The 18,778-nt window shown below is 37.9% G+C and overlaps 1 protein-coding gene across 1 annotated transcript in view; it reads left to right on the forward strand.

Moving 5' to 3' along the window:
• LRBA (LPS responsive beige-like anchor protein) overlaps positions 1-18,778 on the forward strand; it is a 424,995-nt gene that overhangs the window by 38,384 nt on the left and 367,833 nt on the right. Inside the window, exons 3-11 of the mRNA XM_074821286.1 lie at positions 6,952-7,183; positions 7,312-7,412; positions 9,645-9,740; positions 13,600-13,721; positions 13,826-13,952; positions 15,168-15,287; positions 15,601-15,747; positions 16,585-16,782; positions 17,459-17,592. Coding sequence (XP_074677387.1) covers positions 6,952-7,183; positions 7,312-7,412; positions 9,645-9,740; positions 13,600-13,721; positions 13,826-13,952; positions 15,168-15,287; positions 15,601-15,747; positions 16,585-16,782; positions 17,459-17,592 — 1,277 coding nt within the window. The remainder of the gene's footprint in view (positions 1-6,951; positions 7,184-7,311; positions 7,413-9,644; positions 9,741-13,599; positions 13,722-13,825; positions 13,953-15,167; positions 15,288-15,600; positions 15,748-16,584; positions 16,783-17,458; positions 17,593-18,778) is intronic.

An 18,778-nucleotide genomic window follows, 5' to 3' on the forward strand; every position in this document is an offset into this window, starting at 1 on the left:
CTGGGTATACCCACTGTTTGGTCTGTGTCAGAGAGTGGTTCCCTGGGCCCTTAGTACTCGTGTTTTGTGTCATGTTCTTGGCAATCCTTCTTTTTACATCAGCTGTCCCATCTCTTGATGGGTCAGTAAGGATTGAGAGGAGGGTAAAATTCCTAATATTGGACTTGTCTATGTCTTTCATTTTTGGAATCTGTTGAATTTCCAGAAGGGAAGACAGAAGCACTGTGCACGATGGTGTGGAGTGCTGTAACTGTTTTGAGTTTGAGTGTGGTATTTGTTTTTAATTTGAACTGTTTGTACTGAGATAATTTTTTGAACGGATACCAAACTGATAAAGTAAATGTAGAAGCTTTTGGTCTTTTGTTTATTTTTGTAGGATAAAATTTAACTTTAATCATTTAGCTTAAAACTGGGATTGTTCGCTTTACAATTTCATTTTTTGGTATGTATGTAAAATTTCCAAAAGCTTGTTCTAAAATAGGTTAAAACCCAAAATGTATCAAATTTGAAATGATAGTGCTGTTCCCCCTGTTCCCGTGTTGAAAAACATTGTGTAGAGCTAATTCTTCTAGTATTGTTCTGCTTGCACTGGGACTTCAACTGCACACTACAAACTGAACTAACTGTGTTTAGTGAACACAGTAAAAATGCTTACAAGCGGAGTGAAAATACTAGGTTATTAGCTAGGGTCAATATAGCATCATTGATTACAGCATAATTATCTTTTAAAACTGGGTTTTTTTTACCACCTTCTGTTGGGAAGGAGAAACCTATAGGTAAACATCACCACCATAAGGATGCTTCAGATCTATCGTACCTACCTGGACAAGAATCTTGCTTTTTTACATTTGTTATTTTGGCTGAGACAGTCATTTTAATTTATACATAGACATAGTTCAGTGCCTTTTTAAAGAAGAGGTTTTTTAATGAACTCTGTTACATGTCAGATTAACTGGCTAGGAGATATTTGCTACTCTTCCTGTGGAAATCGGGTAAAATCTGTGCCTTCTGTAGTTAGTTGTGAAGTTGAAGAAACTCTGGATTTATATAAACCAATACTGAAATGTAAACTTTTCTGCTATTCTGAAATCTCATCCAGTCTTATTTCCTGGAGATACAGCTTGCTTTCTTTGTTGTGACAGAGCATGAGGTATAAGCTGCTGATATAAAGCTGTCTTGGGGAGGGAGAGAGTTATACTGTGCTGAGGCACTATATTAAAAATACGTAATGCTGGGCTAACGGTTTCAAATACAACGTTAGGTGGCAGTAGTAGACTTAACACCTTGTGGGTGCTTGTTAAATTTACTTTTAAGCAGTTTTCCAAGTGAGAGACAGGCTTGAAGATGTTTTATTATAATAGAGAACATTCAGGTTACATCACAATGAATGGAAGCAATGGGAATGATTTTTCCTGAGTTGATCCAGCTTTGCTCATGATTAATACAGTATTGAACAGAATCATATGAAAGCATCAAGGTGTAAGTGGGTGCAACGTTGTGCAATGCCACTATTGGTACACCTGGTTAACATAGACCTTTCTATTTGGGAAAGGTAAATGAAAGTGTAGGCTCTGTTAGAAACTTGGCAACAGGAGAGAAAGCAGCTAAATAAGAAGAAAATTTACTTTTTTTTGTCTTTCTTACCATCCTTTTTTCCTTGGAAAGCAGGAGAGATGAGTACTATTAGTATTCATTTTTTGTAATGTAACTGTTGGGTAGCGTTGGATGGGGGGAACAGGTGACTTCAGCCTGAGATATCAGCAGGAAAACTGTGGTTTTCTGCTCAAGAAATACCTGTTTGCTCTTTGTCTGATTGTTATTGTTTTGTTTTGTTTTTAACATGCAGAAGGCTAGTCCAAAGTTGGAGCAAGGTTAAAGAGGATGCTTATGGAAGAGGCTGGAGTAGAATCTTTCCTTCTGTGAAAGAGTCACTGGTCACTTGCATATTCACCGTCTCATGTTACTTTAAACTTTGAGCTACTGCTAAGGTAGCAAGTGGCTTTAAAGCATCTGGGTCTTGCTGGAAGGTTATGACCTTGCTTTTCATGAGTGGGTCTTCCCACAGTTCTTTGTGCTTTGTCTAGTTTTTCTGGTTGCATTATGGTTGATATAGTGGCAATATATTGAAGAAAAAAGGTTGACGTCCAGGCTTTCTGTCCCTTTCTTGCCTCCCTATAACCTCCCTGGCCCTGAGCCCTGTTTGTCATGATTTCATTGACTTGACGTTCACGCTAATGTCACTATTTGATATGCTTATCCAAACTATCAGTAGGCTTTCCTACCAAATCTCCTCTTAGGACTCGTGTTTTAATGTGTTCTCACCTCCAAGTGTTGTGTTAGTGATAGAAAAGACTGCATGGAAAAGTGGGGGCTGAGTGGCAGAGATTGCTGCAAATTAGTATGTATGAGTTAGTTATTCTTTTTCACTACCTTTTTCCTCTTCTGGTCTGTAGAGGCCTTTCCAAATAAGAACCATCTTTTTATCCCACCCAGGATGTGTACCATGGTGTTGACTTTTACTGTTTATTGTGTGTCCTCAGGGGATTTGACTGGCTTGGGATCACTCATGATCCCATGAGATCCTTGCCCTAAAGAGATTTTAATTCTTCCCAAATCTTTGGCATGTATTTTTGATGATCAATACATTCGTTTTGAGTTTCTGAATACATGAAAGGGGATGGAGTCCAGGATGTGGGTTATTACTTTGATGGAATATAAGAATCAATGCAGGCAAAGAATATTGTTTATTGTTACTCAGAAGCATAATGGCTAAAATGAATTCCATCTTTTTTGTGTTTGTGGTCTCCAGAAGCTGCGTTCATGTTTCATCATCAAGGGATGAAAAAGATTGAGGTTATTCTGTTTGTTTTTTCTTCTCTTTTTTTTTTTTTAACCTTGGGTTAACTGACCTAATGTAAAATTGCAGTAGGAACAGGACCATTTTGGATAACATAGCTATTTTGTGAACAGAGGTAAAATGCAGGGTGTATATCAAACCTTTAATTGTTGAAATGGCAAGTGGTTTAGCTTCAGCACATTCTTCTTGATGTTTGTCTTGTATAAGTACCTTACTCTTATAAACAGAAGATTTTTGGCAGTTATCAGCTTTGTACACACAGCTTTGGGTTCTTATTAAGTATAAATTTTTAAAATTTTTACTGAGATAGAGCTGGCCTATTTGACTGCATTTTTTTTTCTTCATGGGATAGGCAATTTCCATTGCATAGGCATTGTCCATACTTGTTGTTTTGAACATACTAAAGAAACAGTTCTGAGATTATAAAATCAGCATCTTGAGGAAAAGGGAGGTCACAGTTTGCTTGGTTAGCAGTTCTTTCATCCTGGCTTTAGGGAACAAAACAAGTACGTTTGTGTTGATGTGTAGGTTGTCTAGTAACCAGAAGGAAGAGGAAGCTCTGTAGAGGTGAAGTCTTTTTTGGAGGTTTGAGGTAAAACTATGGAGATCCAGCACTATAGTTCTCCGAAGTATAGGCAATTTGATTTTCTAGGAGAAACGTTAATTGTGGTCTTGGACATGATTTATTTTTTTCTGTTATAGTTCATTGAAATACTTTTCCTCACATTGTCTTACAAGCTTTTGAAATATTTTATATCTGCCACTGGAAGAAATTACTTTAAATTAGATAAATAGTTAGACCATGATTTTTTGTAGAAAGTGGAGCTTGACTGTGTCTATTCTGAGCCATTTTCTGTGTACTGTAGTTTGGATGTTGCTCACCCAAAGAGTGTATCATCTCTTTTATATCTTGGATCACTTCTCCCATTTTATGTTAGATGAAAGGTTCATTCAAAGAGAGGTTTTGTGTGTTTAAATTGGCTTTTTGTTTCTATTTAGAAGTGAGGTAGTGCTATTTTACACTTAAAATTAGTGCTATTATGTTGACTTCTTGTTAGTTTGGATCTCTAAGGGGAAAAAAAAAAATCACACACTCTGTGTAGGTGAAAATAGCTGTAAAGTATTCTCCCTGTTCTCAATCAGCTAAATGTAGAAACATTTTACCAAAAAGCTTGAGCTATTGATTTAGTTTATATTTTTTCGAAGGTAAATATAACTGGCAAAATGTAAAATTTGTGAGGATGTATTTGAATACTTTGAATACTGCACTTTAAAACCATTTCTGTAAGCTTATACTTACATGCTGAAGAAAGAAAACGTTATGCCACCCTGTAGGTTGCTATAAAGATTGTTTATGCAGCTCAGCATAGGACTTAAAATACGTTGAATTGGAGAATTTTGAAAAATGTACTGTGCGACACAGGAGACCAAATCATGCTAAAGTGCAAGGAAAGACTATACATCAGTTCAAAGGCTACATTATTCAAAAAAATACAACCATAAAAAAGGTAATAAGATTACATTCTCACACTTCATGGCTAGTAAGGTGCATTAAGCTGCTCAGATATTCATAACTTACTGTGACATTTGGGAAGATTACATTTTGCTGTGCACAGCCATTACTGCAGCTCAGATAATAACTAGCCAATGCATGGACCTGGATTATGATCCCTGTCATTGGAAACAAATTTGTGTTTTGAAGGTTGATCAGTTTCAAATCACCATTAGAAAGGGTTAATATGAAATACTGTGGGGTGTGTGGGTGCTTATGTGTATCTAATGGGTATGCATACATATAGTACATCAACTGCACTCTGCTTTTGGTATATTGCTTTCTCTGTCAGTTTTTTTGTCCTCACTTTCCCTTAAAGGAAATGTTAAAATGGTAATTATTTCCACCATAGCATATTATTTCTAGAATGTACTTGCTGAAATGCTTATGTTTGCAGATTAGATTGGAAACCTAATTTGACAGCTTCCTGGATGGGTGGTTACTGATAATAGTGTATCTAGCCAAAAATGAAAGATTGGTGGTGTAGACTATAGGGTGAAGGTAAGGTCACCTCCAGATGCCGTATATGATTTTGGTGTGATAATTGATGGTTGACTGATAGTTAAAACCAAATGCATAAAGAGTTGAATTTCTTGTTAAAAATTAGCAGGTGTTTTGTGGCTAGAGTTTAACCTTCAGCTATTCTGTCTGCACATGGAATGCAGTATTTTCTTTGTTTCTTACCTTGATGGTGAGAAAGAGAGTGGCTTCTTGAGGAATACCTCAGTTTTGTAGAGGATGATAAATTCAGTGTAAAATAGATTGGTTCTGTGTTTTCATTTTCAAAATGTTTTGTTCAGGGTTGGTTTTTTTTTTTTTTAAGGGTTTCGTACTTTTTTCCTTTGCATTTGTTTTGGGAGAATTCTGTGTTAATTCATTCTGCTCAGTGTTCTCCCTTGAATTCTACCTTACAGAGCTTTCTTGAGGTAGGCCTCTGCTCTGCCTTATGGAAGGGGAAAACTGAGGCTTGGACAACAATAATGACTTGATAGATTTGTTTGAGTTGACAGCGTGAGTTGATATAGAGAAGCTGGGAGTATAATTCAAGTCTCCCCATTCAGTTCCTGCGGTTTCCCTAGATATTAAGGAAGCATCTGATAGTAAATTGCATAATTATTTTTCATGACCAAGAGGGGAGAAAATGGAAAAGTGTAAATTACTGTTTAGAAATTGTTGCCACAAGACATTGTCTATTCTGTCATAAAAGCAGTAAGTTTCTCTGCTTCTTGTGGTGGTTGGCATTGCTGATTTATGCCCGGAAGACCAAAGATTGCTTCTTCAAAGTGACAAGATTTAGACACTTGAGAAAAATGTATGGTAATTCCAGTAGTTAATGAAGAGTGTATATTCTGTTCTGTTGGGTACGTTTATCTGCAGATCCTGACTAGTGGAGAGAAGCTGTTGGAGCTAATACAGAAGCAAGTTAGTATATGCGTTTTGGGGCAGTTTTGACATGGTATGACTTTGGCAAGTGACAGTACTGAAGCTGTTAATGGTCAAAGCCTGTAAAAAGAACACCGTGTAGGACAGAAAAAATGTCTTTTATTAGACAAACTTGTAGAAGTGAGAACGAGCTGAAATACTTCTGATAATAAGTCCGTTTTGATCATTTGAGTCAATGCTGTCTGAATTCCTGTTTGTATGCTGGTATATAATGGGTGTTTTGGCAAGCATTAAGTTTAATACAGTTCTAAAGTCCAAGAGAAGTTTAAAAAGTGGAGGGTGGGAGTTGGAGCAGAGGAGTTAGGTTAGTACAATCCGTCTTTCCTTCAGCTGGAATTTTTATTTTGTTGAGTACACACATGAAAATGTGTGCTCCCCCTCCACCTCCTTGTAATGTGCTATGTGGTTAGTGTGTGTTCAAACAAAGCCTGCATCTAGGAGACCCAAAATATTGCAGATTTAAGTGCCTTAGCCAAAGCATAGTCAAAGGCTTCAGACAATGCTGCTGTTTCACATTCATGAAAATATAGTAAGCCTTTGCTTCCTTTTAGTAATGAAACTGGCAGTTAATACTTAACCAACTTTATTCAGTATCTCAGGAATGACTCTTAGCTCAGCTTTATATGTGGCAATATTTCTGATGTGCCTCAGCTCCTTTTGGCTAGAATTGCTCTCTTATTTGAGGAGTGTTAAGCACACGTGAAAGGAAGCTTTTAGGGCCATTCCAGGCCATTTAAACTATCTTGGCTGACTTGGCTCTCGCCTGTTTTGGAACGCTCACTTGGCCTCTTCACTTTTCAGCTGTGTGGGGCAGCTAAGGACATCTGTAACTTAAACTACCCAAATGTTCTTCTGCAGCAATTGTCTCATAGGAGGTGCCACCTCAGGGGCACCTTTGTTGAAGCTGCTCAACAGAACTTGAAATAGAGGAAGAATAAGACTTGATATATTGATAGTGGCCTCATTATGGGGTTTTTAGCTTATGTCTTTGATAGCTTTCTACTTGCAGAATGAATAACTTTAAATGTGGAATGGTACTTCGATACATTAAGACAATTGTATTAAAATTATTTTTTTAAAAAAATCTTTTGTCTGAAAGCTTGTTGGGGGCCACTTTGACTTGGAAATGAACTTTATCATCCAAGAAGGAGAGGGCATCACCTGCATGGTAGACTTGCTGGACAAGTGTGACATTACCTGCCAGGCTGAGGTGTGGAGCATGTTTACAGCAATCTTGAAGAAAAGTATACGCAATCTACAGGTGTGCACAGAAGTGGGGCTCGTTGAGCAAGTGCTCAAGAGGATTGATAGAGCTGACAACATGATCGCAGGTACAGTTTCACCCAGCGTCTGACCCACGCTGTATTCCTTTTATGTAAAATCTCGTGGAAACATAAATTATAGAAATTTGACATTGCATTTCATTAAGCAGTTACATTGCTGTTCTTTTCCTTTTCAGATCTCTTAGTGGATATGCTGGGTGTGTTGGCTAGCTATAACTTGACAGTTCGAGAGCTAAAGTTGTTCTTCAGCAAGCTTCAAGGAGAAAAAGGGAGATGGGTAAAAGAAAACAAACTTGAAACCATTTTTCTAGTGTGGTTTATTTTTTTCCTAATGTTCCCAAGTTAAAAGGCTGTTTGGTAACCTTTATAATAAGCAAATTTTAAATGTACCAAGAAATACAGGATGCTTTCTGGTATTATATCAAGGAATCTTTTTACTTGCAGGCAATTAAAATACAGAGAGTAGAATAGTGATGAAATTAAATTTCCTCATGGATCTGTGGACTGGATTGGTCTTTTGGAATACCTGAGAATAATGTGGTGACTCTCTAAGCAAGTGTTTTCATGCACACATTTTAAATTTTGTAATTCCAATTATGTGAAATCGAAGGAAAAAGGATTAACTTTTTTTTTTAAACAAAAGAGAAGTAAATAAAAGATGTCTACATATGCAGTTCAATGTGCTCCTGTTTTCACATTGTTCTTCTTTACCTGAAGATTGAAAAAATTTATCTAGTTAGGGAAGTGAGATGAAATGAAATTGAAAAGAAGGCAGTAAGCTCCAGCTGAAAAATCATATCGTGTGATTTCTCCTGTTCCTGTGTGAACTAGAAGGGGAGAAGAGAGTCTCCTTTTACTGTAGAGAACCTCTTTCCCTAAAGTAAAAATGTGTATGTTGTAGAGGTCACCAGATAAAGTTTTCTTTAACACAAAATTGTTTTGCTGGAATTGGGAGCTGTTTAAACAATTGTTTTACCTGCTTTGAATTTTAATTCAACTCCTTTTATCTCTAAATACTCTGCCTAGTGTAGAGAAAAGGTAGCACGGTGTCTCTGTTGACTTCAAATAACTAAAAAAAAAAAATGTATTCAATATGAAAGCCAGTATGCACAAATAATATAGCAAATTTTAAAAGACCCTTTGAAATAAATAACTTTGGAGATCTTAACTTGTGCAAATAAAAACACTGAACTCTGACAGAGGGTTTAAACTTAATAATTGAACATGCAGAGTATATTTAAGCATAGATGAATTAAAGTTGTCTCTGTAACATTAACTTTTTCATTTCCTGTCTGTGCTATTTGCATTTAATTTCCTTTCTTTATTAAAAACTAAATATAGAGGAAAGGAAGAAAAAAATGCCACAGTTGCATTACTAAGGAGTTGCACAACTCCATAAATCTTAAAATCAGCAGTGCTGTAAAGATACAAAGTATTTGGCTGCAACACAGGTTACCTAGTTGAATTCTATAGTGCTTGAAGACATCTAAGCAGTTCTCAGTGTTCCCTCCTCAAATTTTAATTCAGATTCATGAAGCACTATTTGTCTGACTGTAATTTTGGTACATTTGAAATACTTGTAATGGATCATGCAGTGCTGGGTTTTCAGAGGGTGGCTCCTTACAAGAGGGGGGAAAAGGGCACTTTCAGGAAAAGATCAGAAGTGTAAAATTGTAGTTTAAAAATAGATCTACTGGAAAGTTATGAAGTGGTAAAAAAAGACGCACAAAATTGTCCTGTCACTATGACCAGTATTTGCTCTACTTCTGTTGTGAGCTTATATACTTGATTTGGAGTTTATAGTTGCTGAGTATTGCAACAAAATCAGTGCAGAATTAGGGTGATGGTGGGGAAGTGTAAGTATGCACACTGAGCGCTCAGTTTAGGTGCTCCAAACCACCCATGAGACTTGAATCTTTCTCCATGGACTTATATGAAGGGATATATCTAACCAAAGACACTTTAATCTAGTATATGACTGTAGTCCTGGTGAAAATAGTCCTGTCTGCTGATTCCTCCCTCTCCCTTTTGCTGGGTATTCCCCATCTCCCTTGTGCTGGCACAGGTTTCATGCAGCCACCATCCAAAACTGCTGTAACTGAATATTGGTTTGCATTTGTTTTTCTGAAATTAGTTTTCCAGCTGGATCAATTAATTTAGCTCACTACAAACGCACACAAACGGTAGCGCTGATGGCAATGAACAGACAGAGGGAGGAACGTTCAGGGTCAGTTTAGTTTATGCTGCATGAAAGTGGCTCTGGCCTTTTAAGCCTTTAATTTAGTTATCCAATGAATTGTATTTCAGTGCGTTCACTGGGTATTATGTGAAGGTATCCATGTTTCTTTGTTAATGTTGTTTATTGAAAGTGCTAAGTCTCTTAGCAGAGTATTACTCAACCATGTGCAAAGCTTTAAAATGTGACAAAATTCATTTTTTGTGTGTATAGTCTTTTCTTTCTTATAGGTGCGTGTTATTTATTTACAAGTGTAATAATTTTCTTTGTCAGCCACCACATGCTGGGAAGTTACTGTCTGTGTTAAGACACATGCCTCAGAAGTATGGACCTGATGCCTTCTTCAACTTTCCAGGAAAAAGTGCTGCAGTATGTAGATCTTTTAAGTCTCTTGTTTGTTCATTTGTTGTTCTATTATGGCCATTGGTTATTTTTGTTTGTGGTGTTCTTTCATCTCATCTGTCATTGTCATAGATGTAGAGTTTTAACTAGATTTTTTTTCTCTGCCTGACACCTACGTTATGCCTAAATAAATCATGCTTATAATGAATGTGCATTATCACTACAGAAGGACAAATACTATTACATAACAAATATAAATGAGGTGCGCTTTGGTTTTTTTTCAGACTGGTTCACTTAAATCTTGTTGCAAGGAGAATCTGCCTGCTTTTCACTCCCATATTTCTGTGGGAATGGTGCTTGTGTTAGTATCTAGCTTGTATGAGAGTGACTTTGTGGTGGGTTGACCTTGGCTGGACACCAGATGCCACTGAGCTGCTCTATCACTCCCCTTTCTCAGTTGGACAGGGGAGAGAGAATATAATGAAAGACTTGTGGGGTGAGATGAGGACAGGGAGATCACTCACCAGTTACTCTCAGGAGCAAAACAGACTTGACTTGGGGAAACTAGTTTATTACCAATCAGATCAGAGTAGGGTAATTAGAAATAAAACCAAATGCTAAAACACCTTTCCCCCACCCCTCCCTTCTTCCTGGGCTCAACTTCACTCCCAGTTTCTCTACCTCCTCTTGCCGAGTGGCACAGGGGCACGGGGAGTGGGGGTAGCAGTCAGTTCACCACACACTGTCTTTGTAGCTCCTTCCTCCTCACGCTCTTCCCCTGCTCCAGCATGGGATCCCATCCGTTGGAGATGGATGAACTTCTCCCATGTGGGGTTTTCCCACAGGCTTCAGATCTTCACAAACGGCTCCAGTGTGGGTCCCTCCCATGGGGTACAGTCCTTCAAGAACAGACTGCTCCAGCCTGGGCCCCCCACAGGGTTGCAAGTCCTGCCAGAAAAGCTGCTCCAGCATGGGCTCCTCTTCTTTGCCGGCTGAACGTGAGCCAGCAGTGTGCCCAGGTGGAAGAAGGCCAATGGTATCCTGGCTTGTATCAGCAATAGTGTGGCCAGCAGGGACAGGGAAGGGATCTTACCCCTGTGCTCGGCACTGGTGGGGCCGCCCCTCGACGACTGGGTTCAGTTTTGGGCCCCTCACTCCAAAAAGGCCATTGAATGACTCGAGTGTTTCCAGAGAAAGGCAACGAAGCTGGTGCAGGGTCTGGAGCACAGGTCTGATGGGGAGCGGCTGAGGGAACTGGGGGGGGTTAGTCTGGAGAAGAGGAGGCTGAGGGGAGACCTCATCGCCCTCTACAACTCCCTGAAAGGAGGGTGCAGAGAGGGGGGATGAGTCTCTTGACCCAAGGAACAAGCGCCAGGACAAGAGGGAATGGCCTCAAGCTGCGCCAGGGCAGGGTTAGACTGGCTCTTAGGAAGTATTTCTTTGCAGAAGGGGTTCTTGGGCATTGGAATGGGCTGCCCAGGGAGGTGGTGGAGTCCCCATCCCTGGAAGGCTTGAAGAGTCGGGTTGACCCAGCGCTGAGGGATCTGGTGGAGTTGAGAACGATCAGTGTGAGGTTCATGGTTGGACTGGAGGATCTTCAAGGGCTTTTCCAACCGTGATGATTCTGTGATTCATGGGTCACAGGTGCTGCCAGGAGCCTGCCACAGCATGGGCATCCCACAGGGTCACAGCCTCCTTCAGGCACATCCACCTGCTCTGGCGTGGAGTCCTCTCCGGTCTGCAGATGGAGATCTGTTCCACCGTTAAGGGGACAGCCTGCTTCACCATATGCTTCACCATGGGCTGCAGGGGAATCTCTGCTCCAGTGCCTGGAGCACCTCTTCCCACTCCACTGACCTTGGTGTCTGCAGAGTTGTTTCTCTCACATATTCTCATTCCTGTCTTCCATCTGCTGTTGTGCATCACCTTTTTCCCCCTTCTTAAATATGTTATCACAGAGGCGCTACCAATGTTGCTGATCAGGACAGCTTTGGCTAGCAACAGGTCCATCTTGGAGCTAGCTCTCTTGAACATGAGGGAAGCTTCTGGCATCTTCTCACAGAAGCCACCCTTTGTAGTCCCCCCGGGTACCAAAGACTTGCCACGCAAACCCAATACAGCCTTACATCTAGAAACCTTTGCTAGTGAAACCACAGAAAGTGTTGAAGTAGAAGTGGCTATACTTGGACTGTGTGTTAGTTTTTTTAATGATCAGATGGTATGAAAAATGTATATTATTTATAAGAATTCTCTGAGAAAATGTGGATCTGAGAGATGTATATGCTGAATAATACTGAAAGAGGATAAAATTTAACAATGATTAGTCCTCTTGTAATTGTTCAGGTAACTGATTCATTTTGAAGTTCTATGGTGTTCACTTGAAAGAGAATTTGAAACTAAATAGATAGTTGGAAAACGCTGTGCAGAACTTTCTGTAGGAATTTAAGTGTATCAGCTCTTTTGCTCCTAAAATCTTAGGATGAAATAGTATGTTCAAAATTTCATGCTTAATTCTGAATAAGAATTTGAATAAGACTTAGATGACTCCAGTTTTCTTCGCGTAAACCCATTATCTTTCTGCCTCGCTGACTTGAGATTAAATTTCACCAACTTGATGACATAATATTTTTGGAATGAAAACTTGAGACTGAAAAATGCAGACTGCTAGAAAAATGCTTCTTCAGTTATGTTTATCACATGCAGCAGAACTTGGCAATAGACAGACATATTTTTGTTCCTTCTGGCTATTCATGTACTGTTTTTGTATTTAACTTCTAATAATTGTGTTGAATACTTGAACTGTATGTGATACCGAGGTCCCTCAGTAACCTTAGTGTGAATATTCTTACCTATTTTTAAATTAGGAAGTCTTAGAAATTAAGTATTTAATATGATTACTCCAGGATCCATGGTGAGTTAAATCAAATGATAGTGCTACCAGTTCTCAAAAGTTGGGCTCAGATGTGCAGACTGATTAGTTAACTGGTATAGAGAAGGATTTATAGCATTTTGTTTGGATGGGGATAGCTGAATGGAGCGTGGGAGCATAATAGGAGTCTGGAGACACTCAAGTTCTTTGATGTTTTTTGTTCATTGGTATTGATCATCTGGACAGCATCTTTGATCAGAGTTTATGGCAGTCTTAGTTGAAGTGTGTATTGCAAATCTGTGCAGCAAAACAGTAGAAAGTTAATAGTAATGTTAAAAAAAACCCTAACCAAACAAAAAAACCCACACAGTAAAACTCCACTGTTCGAAACAAAGGGCTCCGCCACACGGTTTATAACTTAAGAGCTTTTGAGCTAACACAGTGTTTGATATAAACATTTTGGCTGGTGGGGATTGTATTACATTTCTTTTAAGGAAGTTTGTAAGTCTGTGATATTCTAACTGGAAGACTACATAGACATGAGTTTCAAGAGAGAAAAGAATCTGTGAAGTGAAATGTATATGATTGTCTTTTTGTGGCCAGATTCTTTTTCGTAATCAGTTAACTTCCTGAATGCAAACAGTATGTGAAAATAAGTTTATAAATGTGATTATTCTGTCAGGTTACCACAAAACCAAATCAACCTGAATTTGCATTTTGAGGAGGTTTTTATGCTGTAAGGCTTCCACTAAAGCATTTATTTTTTGAAATGTAGGTTCCTAATAATAATAATATTTTTTGATATATAAAGAGCAGTTTTTAAATATGTAGGTTAATTAAATATTTTCACAATGGAGTACAAAAAGCACAGAAGTTAGGCCAGATTTTTTTAGTATAGAGGAACTGTACTTGTTTGTTGTGTACACATTTGTAGTGTCTATCTGTAGTGTATGTCTTAAGCTGTATACCCTTAGTATTCCGATGTTTATCTTTCTACATGAATAACTTTTTCTTTAGGCTATTGCCTTACCTCCTATAGCCAAGTGGCCGTACCAGAATGGGTTTACTTTCCACACTTGGCTAAGAATGGATCCTGTAAATAATATCAACGTGGATAAGGATAAGCCTTACTTATATTGGTGAGTACTATGTAAAACCATGTTTCTGATGTTCAATTTCTATTAATTGTTCAATGATTTCTGCTTCCATCTGTATATGTGCTGATTTTGTTCTAATTCATTAGTTTTCGAACAAACAAAGGACTCGGTTATTCTGCTCACTTTGTTGGAGGCTGCTTGATTGTAACGTCCATAAAATCAAAGGGAAAAGGTTTCCAGCACTGTGTAAAATTTGATTTCAAGCCACAAAAGGTGAGTAAAAATAATAAAATCTTTCAAACAGGTTGCATGAATTTAAAAATGTCACCTAGGGGGAGTGTTGTAGCTGTTGATTAGCCTTGTCTTTCTGTATAAGAGCAGTTGTACTGGAATGAGCAAAACAAATTTGTGTTCTGAATTCTTACTTCTTTTGAATTTTATTTATAAGAAAGAGGTAGAAAATGCAGTTTATCAGAAGTTTTATGAATTTGTGAGACTTGTGTGAGTTCTCTGAGAATTCTTAGTACGTATACACAGCTTGAAGGTTACAAGACTTATTTTTTTTCCTTCTCTGTTTATACTGTGTTTTCTGCCATCTCCAGACATTCCCTTCTCCTTTTCCTAAAGAGTTTTGCTAAGGCCCCTCTTTATGTCATTACTTACTCAATGTGGACAAATGCAGTGTTATTTTAAGAAAGCATGATTAAAACCCCACATTTTGTTTTCCTAATCAAGCTAGGACTATTAATAGGAGTTTGGTGGTCTTACATGTGGGAGAGCAGATTAATTCTTGGAAGAATGTTATACTTTACATTCACTTAGGTTGTCTGGAAAACAGTCTCCTTGCATTTGGTACTTCATGTATCTTTTTAAATGTAAGAATTAAAATATGAGTTATTATGGGTGTTCAAGACTTGCTTGCCTATTAAGTAGTATTATGCAGTGTTGAAAATATTTCCTTTTTCAATTCTGCTAATGTTTCTGGAGCAACTGGTGTAAACATTTTGTGGAAGAACAGGCCTCCTCAGGAATTTCTTATCAGTAATCCCTTGCTGTAAATATGGATTCTGTTTGTGATAATTTGACATGCACAGCCTTTGAAAATCTTTAGTCTGGAGCCATCCTTGTTCTTTGGAATGACAACGTTTGCAGCAGTCCATCATGCGAAGAGTAACCCAACTTAAAACTTATTTGCACAATGGTTTCAGTGTAAATTTGGTTCAGCGTTGCCATGAAGATTTTTTGAGTTTTGTGCCATAATTATCTTTTAAGCTTCTGTGTCTACTTTTTTGTGGAAAAAATGGCATGTTATCCTTTGACATAGCTATGCAAGAAAACTCACCAATGACTTAATCTTTTCTAAATAAAATAAATCTTTCAGTCTTAATTTAGTTCACATAAAAAAAAATAGTTGAATGTGCCTCACTTTAATGCATGAGCTACTTTAAGTGTCTATAGAATTGTATCAATTGTTTTCTTATCATTTAGTGGTATATGGTTACTATAGTGCACATCTATAACCGCTGGAAGAATAGTGAACTTCGATGTTATGTGAATGGGGAACTGGCATCTTATGGAGAAATAACATGGTTTGTCAATACCAGCGATGTAAGTAATCCCTGTATACTAATACCTATAGTTGACTATCTTGATGGATTAAATAGATATCTGTTGCCATTTTCTTTAAAATCTCTTCCGTTTAATGGATTTTAAAAAAAATGTTGAAACAAAATTAATAACTTGCTGGTAGAGGAGTAGATTCTGCTTTTATACGCCTCGGAACTTAAAGTTTATTTCTGCCAAGACCCTCAAATGCTTGTTTATGTAAAAATAATATGCCCTGATAATATGTATATTCTTTGCATAATTTGCTTGTGTAGCCTAGATTAAACCCTGTTACTGGGTTCTGTTTCATTTTCAGACATTTGACAAATGTTTCCTGGGTTCTTCAGAAACAGCAGATGCTAATCGAGTGTTTTGTGGGCAAATGACATCCGTTTACCTTTTTAGTGAGGCTCTCAACGCTGCTCAGATCTTTGCCATTTATCAGCTTGGTCTGGGATATAAGGTATTTTAGAACTGATTGTGAAGTTTCCAAAGTTTAATTCTGGTGGGTTTTAGGAATGTTGTGACACTTCTGTGTTGCTCTAAAAATGTTCTTTCTGTGTAATCTTTTTATGAAACTCTTTCATGTTTCTTCTGTAGCCTATGTATCACCTCACAAACTACAAGTAAGCATTAATTCAATTATTTAATTTTTTATAAAAAGTAAATTTGTGTTCTGTTTACTTCTCAAAATTTCCATGTTGGTGATAGGGAGAGGGAGAACCACCACTGTTATCTCTGGCTAGGCTCTTCTCCATTGAGGCTGAAAACTGTAAATCAAGTATGATGTATTTGTTTTAGAAATGTAGCTTTATAGTTAGCTAGTCAGTTTTTTTAATGTGTGAAGTTAGTGCTGAGGATTAGTTTTGTTGCAGTGATTTATTATTTGTTTTGTCATAGCCTGAGGGGCACTAATTGAAGACTGTTATTCCCTAGCAGCTGTACAAACATATGCTAAAAAAGATGGTTCCTATTCTGTCTGCTCCTCAATTATTAGTTCCTTCTGAGTGAACATTGCTGACTGTCATTCTGTTTCCTGGCTAATGTGTTTCTTTTACATACCCACCATTTTGGCAATGTCACTCTTCAGGGGTCAAAAAAAAAAAAATCTGCAGTTCTAACTCTGTAAAACTGACTTTGAGTTAATGTTCTTATGAGACCCCTTCTTTCTGAAATATTGCTAGATTGAGGAAGCAATGTTGTAATCATTTTTTGGTAACAGTTGTGTTCTGAACCATATTCTCAACATGTGTATATTTTTTTTTCTTTTTCCCTTCCTCAACCCTGCTCCCCAATCCAGGGAACATTCAAATTCAAGGCAGAAAGTGATCTCTTCCTTGCTGAACATCACAAATTGTTACTATATGATGGCAAACTGTCCAGTGCTATTGCTTTTATGTACAATCCAAGGGCTACAGATGCACAGCTGTGTCTAGAGTCATCCCCTAAGGATAACCCTTCTATTTTTGTTCATTCACCACATGCCCTCATGCTGCAGGTATTTCAACTTTTTCATAGATTTGTAGGATACAAATGATTTCTGTTTGAAAATCCTAAAAATCAAGTTTTATAGGGATTTGGACAAGATGGGGAACTGCTGATAGGTTGGATTTTTTGGTTGTCCCTGCTGCGACCTCCCCTGTTTGTTGAATTAATGTGGATGCACAAGAACAGTGAGAAAAAAAGTTTATTTTATCAAAGTGACAACCAAAAAAATGTCAGTATTACAAAGACTGTGTTAACTTTTCCAAAAAAATCCCTGATTTCTGACATATGTTCACTCTTCTACAGATATTACCTATCTCCCATCCTTTGCCCTGTTGATGATACCCTTTTCTTCCCTATGCTTTGAATGCCTTAATCTTTTAATTTATCAGAAGCTTTTCATGTGTTCTGTTCTAGAGCTTCTCTATTACTAAAGACTTGTTTTAGAGTTTGCAGGCCACCTCCTGTATATTCATCTGAGGGTCTACACTGTAGACTGTGTCTAAAGCAGTAGGTTAGCCAGACTTGGCCATTTAGTGTGGCTGTGGCAGCCAGTTTGTACTTCTGGCCATTTCTTTTTATTTGGTAGTAATACAGTTTTTATATTGAAGACATTTCAAACTATTTCTAACAAACCTTTTAAGAGTTTCTGCAGGAGATTTCAATATTTCTTAATTCTTCTTTGTCAGGACGTGAAAGCAGTCTTAACGCATTCTATCCAGAGTGCCCTGCACTCCATTGGAGGGGTACAGGTACTTTTCCCTCTCTTTGCACAGTTAGACTATAGGCAATATTCATCGGACCACATTGACACAACTGTTTGGTGAGTGCATGTGCTTGCTTTGTTCTGTTCTTCATTTCTTTTTAGGGAAATTATCTCATGCTTCAATAAGCAGTGTAGTGGTTTAAATTGTATTGTGCAAAAATGAATTATGTCTAACAACAAAAAGGTGGCCTTGTTACAGGCGGGACCTTAAAGCAAAGTGTTCATTTGTACCAAATTTTCTATGAAAGTTCACACAGAATCAAAGTTTCTACTTCACAATTTTTCTGTGTAACAGAATTACAGACAATTTTCTTGAGCTTATTCCTGTCATGGAGAAAATCCACTGGGGAAGGCTTCAAGAGCAACTCCAGGAAGGATGAATTTTTCAGCTACCTGAAGTTATTCCTTGGAATTTTTTGGGTTTTTTTACCTGCAGGCTTTTTGGAATATACTGTTATTCAGTGTTACTGCTGGGCTTTTCCTCTGGTTTCAGCTGTTTCGACTCAGTCCAGCTTTTGAACACCCAGGCACAGAAACTGGTGGAGCTCCCAAATTAGAGTAGTATTAAAAGCGAAGGGATTGCTTTTTAGATACCTGGTGTAGTTTGCTCTGTTTCATTGCAGTTGTAGTTTCATGACTGTTTAAAGATGATCTACATCTTGTTGCTAAGATGGGGTGGTCATGATGTTCCTTTGGCCCATTTGTACATTCCTGGGCCTCCCTTGAGCTGGATCAGACTTGGGATCTATGCGATGAGTCAGGGATTTGATTTAGTTGCAAACTGGCCCAGCAATAGAGGGCTTTTCAGCTGGCTGAGGTCTGGATTCATAGGCCCCAGTGCTGTGACATAAGGGGAGTGGCACGAGCATTCCTTCTGGCAGCAGCACAGAGTTTGAATTAGCTTGAACCAATAATAAATCTGTGTCTAGAAAAATATCACCAATATCTGCTCATCTGAAAGCAGTAGGAAGTAAAATAGCATTTGTTACTGATCTTGCAGAAGTTTGTAAGTGAAGCAAAGGGAAGTACACAACTGTTGCCTTTCTGCATTTTCAGAATGTATTTTCAGAAGAACTTTGCTATTGCATGGTTATCTCAGAATCTAGACTTTCAAGTTAGAAATGCATTAATTAAAAGCAAGAAGTTAGAGCTTTCAAAATTTAGTCTTGCTTTTTGTTTTAAAAACTCTGATCTGAGCCTTTATATAACACATTAAATGTATCTCTGGGCTGTGTGATGGAAC

Source organism: Strix aluco, chromosome 4 (assembly GCF_031877795.1).
Source record: "Strix aluco isolate bStrAlu1 chromosome 4, bStrAlu1.hap1, whole genome shotgun sequence".
Lineage (NCBI taxonomy): Eukaryota > Metazoa > Chordata > Aves > Strigiformes > Strigidae > Strix > Strix aluco.